We start from the raw sequence: 9,562 nt of genomic DNA on the forward strand, positions 1-9,562 counted from the left end.
ATGGATTTCATATTGAAATAAATTTATCAATATGCAGTATACATTTTCCAGTATGCAATCAATTTTGTATTGTACAAAAATGTATTGGCCACGCAGTGTGTCATTATTTTACAAGTCTTGATTGCATTTCGCTATAGGAATAGTTTTAAATTTTGTTTTGGTCCACCTGCTATGTGCTATAAAAACTGTCTGTTTTTATGCATGTTATATCTTATGTATTTTTTTATATGTTATATTCTCCTAATCTTGCTCCTTTGATAAGCACTTTGGTCAGCCTATGGCTGTTGTAAATGTGCTATATAAATAAAATGAACTTGAACTTGAACTAGTTCACCCAAAAATGAATATGTGCTAGAAATTTACCTACCTAGGACGTCCAATATGTGGATGAGTTTGTTTCTTTGTCCGAACAGATTTAGAGAAATTTAGCATTACATCACTTGCTCACCAACTGATCCAGTGAATGGGTGCCGTCAGAATGGGAGTCCAAAGAACTGATAAAAGCATCATAATAATACACAAGTAATTCACACAACTCCAGTCCATCAGTTAATGTTTTGTGAAACAAAACTGCATGTTTGTAATAAACAAATTTATTAAGATATTTTAACTTCAAACCATTGCTGAACTGTACCTGAATTATGATAGTAAACTAGTAGAATATTAATGGATGTTTTTATGAGGCTAATCCACTCGGTTTTTTATAAGATTTCATTTATTCCTACTTCATAAAAACATCAGAGCCATAAAAATTCATAATCTGTTTCACAGTTCACACACCACATGCCATTCTGAATTACAGTTAATGTCATTCCACACACCACTTTTGTAAATAACTGTACAGTCCTCTGCTCCATTATAATCATTCGGCTCTTTTTCCTTCCAGTTGGTGAAAGTTAATGGTTGGTCACTCATATCCACGAAATGCCCTTCTTTCTTTATGTCTGTTGCACCAACATATATGTAAGTAGACTCAAGGGCAGTCTGCATTAAAATTAGCACTTTATTCTCATCTTCACTTCTTGGCAGGACAATTTTAGCCCCAGCATCAGAGCAGAGCTTCTGTGCCTTTTCAAAATTTGCCACCAGACCATCAGACAAGTAATATTTCTGTCCCACTTTCCTGAACATGCGAAATCCTAGGACTACATAAAAAAAAATATATATATTTTTTAAAAACCATTATCTTATAAACACATTCTTACACAAATAAACAAAATATGCAGAGTGCAAGCATTATTTATGTAGGAAAACTCTACCTTTCTCAACTTTAGTGAGTCTGTCTGTTAGGGATTTGACATCTGATTTAAGTTGTGTTACTAATGTGCTTTGAACACCAGTGCCTGTAAAAGCAGAGCAGAGTGAATATCAGAAGCAGAAAATACAGAGTACTAGCTATATTCTGTCTGTCTGTAACTATAAACTCAAACCAAACTCAAACCAAAGGAATACACCTTTCAATACCCAAGTAGCACTCCTAGTAACTCGTTTGTCAATTAAGATATGGTTAAAAGAAAATACTTGATCACAGTCTATACCTTAATTAATTTTACATTATATAATGATTGTTTATTGATTGTTTGATGGATTTTTGTTTACAAATTTTTTTATTCTTGCATTGTTTTCAGAATAAAAAAGATAGACATCAAACTTTTTACCTGGTGTACCTGGATTCCCTTTGTCTCCTTTAAGGCCAGCAACACCCGGTGGTCCTAGTTTCCCTGGGGGTCCCTGTGCACCAACTCCTGCAGAGTAAGATTGATGATTAGATCTAATTTCTCAGATCTGCAGTCGCCTTACCTGTCTGCAAGATGTTCTACATCAAACTTTATGTCTTAACTTAAACATAACAAACCAACAACTAAAAGCATAAACCTGGATCTCCTTTTTCCCCTTTTGGTCCAGGAAACCCGTCTCTTCCATCTCTGCCAGGGCTGCCGTTGTGTCCAGGTGTGCCCGGCACCCCAGCATAAGCTGGACAACTACTTTCAGCTGCAGCTAGTAGCAGCACAAACTCCATTAGCAGCAGCGCAGCACAGACCCGATGCATTAACAGCGCCATCTGCTGTTCACTGTGTAAACAATCAGGATTTATGTGTCCGCAGCCGTCGGGGAACACGCACCCTCGACTCCAAAGGAACATATTTTTACCGTTTATAAAATTATTTTCACTTTTCAAAAATTATTTTCACTTCATAAAAATGTAATTTCACACGGAATATAATGATATTTAATAACAACAAGATTTGATATTCTAATTCATATTTATTGATTGCAAACAAGTTCACAATGGGAAATAAAAATAAGGTAACTTAAGATCAACAAGTGTAACTTTTTCTCTCGCATTTTCAATTCTCTATTGAATACATTCTGCCCAACAGTGGTCTCATATCAAAGTTATAAAATACTGAAAACTGGACAACAAAACAAACTAATTCACTCTTTTGTTTACCGCTTTTTAAAAATCCTTAACAGAAGCATATGAATCTTACCAACAGTTCAGGCCTTGCGATCAGCACTAAAAGAGAACACAACTGTAGACAACCCTTCATCTAATTTCATTGACGTAGTTACCCAGGTCAGAGTACAATGACAAAACAAAAATAAACAAATGCTATCATTTCACAAATTTTAGATATCTGTCGGTCATATTTGTTGTCCTGTAATTTATTTGCAACTTACAATGATTGATTTTGAACTAAAAAAACAAAACAAAACAACAACCCCTCCTTTAAATCATGATCGAGTTCAGTCAACTTATTATGCAAGGTTTCTTTTTCCAATAGGTGCTCAGAATTTGTCTAATGCACATGCACTGTGTTTGAACAGCTGAAAGAATGTCAGGACATCAAACGTTTGAGTTCCTGAGAGAAACTTTTCCGACCCATTAAATTATCTGTTATATAAAATACACTTTTGGACACACTTTTAGTTCAACTTATGTGAAGGGCTCAGTTCCTCTGACTCATTGAATGCAGTTCATTATTGGTCAGATTTATGCTCATGAGTCATGGTTCATTATTATGTATCTTATCAGTGTTTCAAATTGGTTGTGATCCTATATGATGCCTCTCTGATATAACATAAAAAGAACTGTCTGTAGTTTTCCATTAACTTTAACATTAATTTAATAATACAATTATTCACAAAATATGTGAATCATATTTAAAGATAATTAATGTAATATGGTCTGTATTGATTTATATTACGCTTTGTATCATGATGTGTTTTAGGGTTAAAGGAAACATCTGAGTACATTACCAGTACCTTTGCCATTTTTCTACTTATAATTTGTTGATTCCAAATATAGATGTCCAAACACAAAAAATATGTGATGCATTGATAAGTTTTATACAAAACAACAAGATCCAATGTTTACAATAAATGTTAATGATTGATTTTGAAGTCGTGGCTTTGCTTATGCAGAAGGCAATGACTGTAGCCAAACCTGAACATTTTTACTCACAATTTATGTTTGAAACTAAATAATTGCTTCAAATGTACTCCCAGTTTTTATGGAGCGTCATTCCATTCACCATCTGTGCAGATGGCAACAGACCTCATTCCCACAATAATCATTAGGTTCATTTTTCATCCATTTAGTAAAAATGCCTTAAAAATTTCCCTTCTATCTGTTTGTCTGTTGTTTTTGTCTGGTGCAAATTCACTTTATTTGAACAGATAGATAAATACAACAACAATAAAAAACATCAGGACATCAAACTCTTGAAACTCTTGAAACTCTCTCAAACTCTTGAAACTCCTGCAAGAAACTTTTACCCACTAACCGATTTAAAACCATCTGTAGCACTTTATAGTAAACCTTATGCAGGGCTCGGATGTAACTGACTGAAAGTAATTCAGATTTGTTACTTTGTGGTTGTGTATGTTGCAATTTTGGTATCTTATCAGTTTTAAGTAGAATTTCATTAGTTTCAGTTTTTCATTTGATTTAAAGTTCTGTTAGTTGTGCAATTAATGTCAGATTTGCAATGAAACAAAAGAGACACTTTGATTTATTTATAGATTTATTTATTTGTTAAAAACATTTATGGCAATTATTTTTGTATATTTCATGCACTGTAATTTTTTTTAAGGATACATTTGACAATGTGATTTAAACTGTCCATTCTGTGTGCACTGTTAATAACATTAATATTGCAGATATGTATGTATACTTACATTCTATCAGATTTCTATTTCACATGGGATGTAGACCATTACAACTGACATCATCCCAAAGGTCAGTGTCCTCTATAACACCACAGTCTTGTAGTCCTTTATAGTCATCAGGCTGACCAGGACCCCAGTTGGTAAATGTCAATTGCTTGTCCACAAACCGACCCTCTCTGTTTCTCTGGCTGTGACACGAATATACGGCTTCTTATTACCTAAACCACTGGATACTACTAATTTCAATAATGCATTGTTTTCTGAAGAAGTTCTTGGCAAAACTATTCTTCAACCATAATGTCCTTACAGTACTGCATCCCTGCATCAAAAGTTGCCTCAACACCATCAGTGATATTTCTGTCCAACTTTTCTAAATGTGTTAAAACTCACAACATTCTCAATCACGGCAATCTTGGCATTAGGTTGCTGCATCTCAGATTTTAGGGAGTCAGATATGCTGTCATGACCAGGAAAGCCTGAAAATAGAATAATTACACTTAGGTACATGCCTACATGGATGAACATAAATTATAAAAAAAAAAAAAAAAAAAAAAAAAAAATCAACATTTTCATATTGCCTGAAACTGTAATTTCAGACAAGGAATTTTCAAAAAGCTAAATTACTAATAAAAACATGTAATGTTTAATACCTGGTAGACCTTGGAGTCCTTTTTCCCCCTTCGCTCCAGCTGGCCCAGGTGGACCTGCTTTACCTGGCGAGCCCCTGCACATTCACTCCTAAGACAGTATAGTAGGTGTGAAATACAAAATCTCATCTCACTCATTCACTCATTTACTCACTCGGCTCTCCCTTCTCTCCATTAGCTCCAACTTTAGGCTACCAATCTCTCCCATCTCTTCCAGGCAGACCATTGTTTCCAGGAGTACCAGGAACTCCACCATATGCAGGACAGTTCAGGTTCTGTGGTTCAGCTCCATCCAACAGCTGCAGTGCAAACTGAAGCAGCAGGAGAGCCCAGAGGAACAGCTTGAATAGCGCCATCTGGTGATGTACAAAGAAAAACGTCAGAGAAGTTTTCCACAATCTGTAAATGACATTTGCTTAGTTACTTACTTAAATATGCAAATGAGGCATTTTCTAAATGCACCAGTTTCCAGAACACAGATCTGAACACTGGAAAAGCAAGGTTTAAAACTATTATTTCACAAATTAGAGTTAAGGTTTTTACAAAAGGGGTTTTGAATCAGAAAATGCTTTCAACATTTAGAAAAAATAAAATTTTATATAAATCAGATGAATGTAATATGAACACTTCTTTGAAAACCTTAAGAATATAGGAATAAACCTGAAAAAAATTGGTGTCTGTAAATACTGTGGAGATTTCTGGGCCAGTGCAGGAGTAAAAAAAAAAAACTTATTTTGAGAAAATAAATGTATTGTACCCGATATATAAATGAAATTACTTGATTATCCATAAATATATTTTTCTTTAGAAAAAATCATGTTAAATGTGAGTATCAAATATACATAAGCCTTTTGATATACCATTATTTGATCTCTCAATCACCATTGCGTTGCATTATATGTTTTGCCCCACAATAAAAACTACAAACTAAACTAGCTTTAAATCTAAAAAAAACTAGAAACATTAGAAGAACATCTTACTAAGACATACTATTCAGAGTTATAGAATGAAAATCTAATTTTCATCACCCGTACCACCAATAGTAACAACGATAAAATCAAATTCAAATATGATGGTCCTACTTAAGTTTATTAAAATGTATTTATTTTATTTTTCCTGGTGGATCTAGACTTCCTTTCTTTCCTTTGGGGCCAACAGAACCTGCTGGACCTGCAGGTCCTATTTTACCTTGGTGTCCCTGTGCACCAACTAGATAAAACAACACACTACAAAATTCTATAATATTCACCATGTTTTTAGAAATGTTAACATTTCAACAACAACAATACTACCAACAACAACACAATGAAATTCAAATATGATGGTCCAATTTAAGTGTATTAAAATGTATTTATTTTACTTTACCTGGGGGACCTAGTCTTCCTTTCTTTCCTTTAGGCCAAACAGCACCAGCTGGACTTATTTTACACGGGGGTCCCAGTGTACCAACTCAGGAGAATCAGGAGTGAAGTCACTGGTTTGCTTATTTCATTCAAAAGCCAAGCCTGATTGCTGTTTACTGTTAGCCGTCAGAACTAGAGCATTTTACTAATTGATAAAGCATTCGTGTCTGGTGTAGACTGGTGTTACATTTGTTCTTTTACTTTATACTTTACATAGTATGTGTCTAAAATGACATGAACAGCCTTATGTTCCCACTTATGTTCTCACTAAAAAAAGTTCATAGGGTAATAACCTTGGCGTTATGTGTAAACATTATAAACAAACAAACAAAAATAACATTGCTTGCCTATATAAATTTCATTGTTTTGTTATTTGATCTTCTGTCAATTACACAATTAATGTCAAATTTGCATCGAAATAAAAGAGACACTCTTTGATTCATGACAAATAGAAATAAGAAACTGTTTATTAAGTTGTTACAGAATTTATAGCTTGTTACAGAATTTATAGCTTGTTACAGAATTTATTATTATTTGTATATTTTATATGCACTGCAAAATTATTTTTGAAATATATGCTTGACAATAGGATTTAAACTGTGCATTCTATGTGCTCTGTTTATATTAGTATTGCAGATCTGTATAATGTCATACATTCTATTTGTTGTCTATTTCACACATAATAGGGCGTATATCACCACAACTGCCATCATCCCAAAGGCCAGTGTCCTCTATAACACCACAGTCTTGTAGTCCCTTATAGTCATCAGGCTGACCAGGACCCCAGTTGGTAAATGTCAATTGCTTCCCCTCAGTGTTCACAAACCGCCCCTCGGTTTCTCTGTCTGTGACTCCAATATATGGCTTCTTACTACTTAAACCACTGGATACTACTAATTTCAATAACGCTTGGTTTTCTGCAGAAGTTCTTGGGAAAACCATTGTTCCACCAAAGTCCTTGCAGAATTTTAATCCTTGATCAAAAGTCCCCACAACACCATCAGTGATGTAGTATTTCTGTCCAACTTGCCTGAAGTGGCCGACACTTGCAACTTTCTCAAACGTGGCAATCTTGGCTTTGAGTTGCTGGATCTCAGATTTCAGGGATTCAAGAACACTTTCACTTCCAGGAGACCCTAAATATAGAACAATTACTTTGTATAGCTTGTATAATACACATCCAAACTTGTTCATGCACAACCTTAGTCTCTGAAGTCTTCACATTTCCACTTTGGAATTTTAAACCTTAACAACTTATGTTTAATACCTTGTGAACCTGTAGGTCCCCTTTCCCCCTTTTCTCCAGCTGGCCCAGGTGGTCCCGCTTTACCTGGTGGTCCCTGAACACTCACTCCTGTAAGGTAGGGCCAAAATTGAAAATAAGGTAGGATAATCATAATGAAATAATCATTACCTCAGACTCCCTCACTTCATTCATTCATTCCACTCTCTCTCACACACAGACCTGACTCCCCCTTCTCTCCTTTGGGTCCGATTGCTCCATCTTTACCATCTCTCCCATCTCTTCCAGGCAGACCGTTGTGTCCAGGAGTGCCAGGAACTCCACCATATGCAGGACAGTTCAGGTTCTGTGGTTCAGCTCCATCCAACAGCTGCAGTGCAAACTGAAGTAGCAGAAGTGTCCCGAGGAACAGCTTGAACAGTGCCATCTGTGGTATAAAAAGGAAAACGTCAGAGAAATTATCCACAATCTGTAAATTACATTTAGTTAGTTAACTAATATATAATCATACATCCCCAATAAATGAATCACAGTACCACATTGAAATGTTATGTTAAAATATGCAAATGGTGCATTAAAAAAAAGCACAAATCTGCAAACATTTCCACAACAGAAATCTGAACATTGAATAAAGTCAAATTCAGATTTCTGAATATCTGATTCAGTCAGATCTCTGAATGTTTTATCATCACATAAATCAGAAACTACTGTCATAAGCATGTTTTATGAATAAATAAGGTGAATGTTACATGAACAAACCTCTCTGTAAAAAAAAAAAAAAAAAAAAAAACTTTCAGAATATTAATAGGAAGGAAACTATAAAGTTTGGTGCATGTAAATGCTACTGAAGTGGAGATTTCTGTCTCAGTGCAGGACAAAAAAGGGCATTAAAATAAATACTGTAAATGTAATTCAACTACTCTGACATTTAATGGAAGAGCAAATTTGAAGGCCTTCATTACTAGCAGACTTTTTATCTACTATCTATTTCATTAATTTATTCTATTTCAGATTTTATTAATAGATGAAAATTATTCTATATTTAATTGTGTGGCAGAACAAATAAGTTAAAAAAATATTGTGAATGAACATCAGTGAGTTGCTGAACAGCTGCATATACTGTACCAACTTTCCTATAGGTTTGACCTGAACAGTTTTCCCCCTAAGTTAAACATCCATTAAACCCAACTTCATTAGTATTGTAAGAATTTAGTGGAAAGTATTTGTAATGCTCCAGAATGGTGTGACTACGAATGGAGAAAACAGGAAATACCTACTTAAGCTGGTGTCTTTTAACTTAAGTAGGTATTTCCTGTTTTCTCCATTTTTAGTTCCATACAAAGTTTTTTCAATAGCAAAACTTAAAAGCTTGCCCAAACAAGATTTTGAGACAAAGTTACGCAGATAAGTTTGTAATTCTTGATTGTAATAAACTTGTATAATTATGCAATGCACAACAACTTTAAGTATTGAAGTATGATTATTAAGTTTTCTCATGTGGTCCATAATACACATTAAATAGCATTTTGTGTAATTGCCATGCTCTTTACTGGATAAGTTCAAGCCACTTTTGTGGTTCACTGTTCCTATTTTCTTTCTTTCGAATATTTACTAGAAATTTTCTCACCTTTTTCAAATAGCATTCAAATTCTTACCAGTTTAATTGTGGAGTCCAAGTGATGCAATGTCTGTTGCCCAACAAGTCCACAAGACTGAAATCACGAAAATGACTGGAGAGAGGAGGGTCTTCTTGCTTGTTGTTGAGAATTTCCTTTCCTGAGATAGAGCTCTTTCAGATATGCTTGCCACACAACGTACACATGTGCAATGGGCTAGAGACCATCATGCCTGAAGACACCTCCTCCATGGTCTTGTCAGTCATCTCTCCTTATTCTTGACCTGAGATCAGTCAAATCTGACTCTGGCAGCGCTTAATGGATGCAGGGTTGCCAAGTCCGTCTTTTTTTCCACAGAATTGGGATACTTTTCAACTGTTGCCATGTGTTGATTTTCCCAAGTGGGTTAAATGTTTAAGATATTGCATAAATTACATTTGACTGAAATGCTTTTATTAAAACATTTTGCATTCTACCTAC

The 9,562-nt window shown here is 34.7% G+C and overlaps 2 protein-coding genes and 1 pseudogene across 4 annotated transcripts; all 3 read right to left on the reverse strand.

Annotated features, from left to right (window-relative positions):
• Positions 1 to 571: 571 nt before the first annotated feature.
• On the reverse strand, positions 572 to 2,701 carry LOC109063532 (mannose-binding protein C). Of its 2 annotated transcripts, none has more exons than XM_042777090.1 (5): positions 2,493 to 2,701; positions 1,876 to 2,072; positions 1,659 to 1,745; positions 1,260 to 1,343; positions 572 to 1,145 (listed from the first exon to the last, which is right to left on the reverse strand). In XM_042777090.1, exons 2-5 carry the CDS (start codon positions 2,060 to 2,062, stop codon positions 766 to 768), a joined length of 738 nt encoding a protein of 245 aa, XP_042633024.1. In that variant the 5' UTR covers positions 2,063 to 2,072; positions 2,493 to 2,701; the 3' UTR covers positions 572 to 765. The 2 variants fall into 2 exon arrangements, with proteins under 2 accessions (XP_042633024.1, XP_042633018.1); XM_042777084.1 differs by having other exon boundaries at positions 1,876 to 2,129; positions 2,493 to 2,645.
• A 1,365-nt stretch (positions 2,702 to 4,066) lies between these two features.
• LOC109063531 lies at positions 4,067 to 6,572 on the reverse strand (annotated as a pseudogene).
• An 89-nt stretch (positions 6,573 to 6,661) lies between these two features.
• On the reverse strand, positions 6,662 to 9,441 carry LOC109099882 (pulmonary surfactant-associated protein D-like). 2 transcript variants are annotated; one of them, XM_042777105.1, is made up of 4 exons: positions 9,122 to 9,441; positions 7,689 to 7,893; positions 7,500 to 7,577; positions 6,662 to 7,359 (listed from the first exon to the last, which is right to left on the reverse strand). In XM_042777105.1, the coding sequence occupies exons 2-4, from the start codon at positions 7,891 to 7,893 to the stop codon at positions 6,881 to 6,883; spliced, it is 762 nt and encodes a 253-aa protein (XP_042633039.1). In that variant the 5' UTR covers positions 9,122 to 9,441; the 3' UTR covers positions 6,662 to 6,880. The 2 variants fall into 2 exon arrangements, with proteins under 2 accessions (XP_042633039.1, XP_042633036.1); XM_042777102.1 differs by having other exon boundaries at positions 7,491 to 7,577; positions 9,122 to 9,420.
• Positions 9,442 to 9,562: the final 121 nt, after the last annotated feature.

The sequence above is a fragment of the Cyprinus carpio genome, chromosome A2 (assembly GCF_018340385.1).
Source record: "Cyprinus carpio isolate SPL01 chromosome A2, ASM1834038v1, whole genome shotgun sequence".
Lineage (NCBI taxonomy): Eukaryota > Metazoa > Chordata > Actinopteri > Cypriniformes > Cyprinidae > Cyprinus > Cyprinus carpio.

Coding starts and splice junctions, on each gene's coding strand:
- LOC109063532 (XM_042777090.1), bottom strand. CDS start 2,062: ATGGCGCTGTTAATGCATCGGGTCTGTGCTGCGCTGCTGCTAATGGAG. Junction 1,746..1,875: donor AGGGGAAAAAGGAGATCCAG/GTTTATGCTTTT, acceptor CTTACTCTGCAG/GAGTTGGTGCACAGGGACCC. Junction 1,146..1,259: donor ACTCACTAAAGTTGAGAAAG/GTAGAGTTTTCC, acceptor TTTTTTATGTAG/TCCTAGGATTTCGCATGTTC.
- LOC109099882 (XM_042777102.1), bottom strand. CDS start 7,893: ATGGCACTGTTCAAGCTGTTCCTCGGGACACTTCTGCTACTTCAGTTT. Junction 7,578..7,688: donor AGGAGAGAAGGGGGAGTCAG/GTCTGTGTGTGA, acceptor CCTACCTTACAG/GAGTGAGTGTTCAGGGACCA. Junction 7,360..7,490: donor GGGACCTACAGGTTCACAAG/GTATTAAACATA, acceptor TTCTATATTTAG/GGTCTCCTGGAAGTGAAAGT.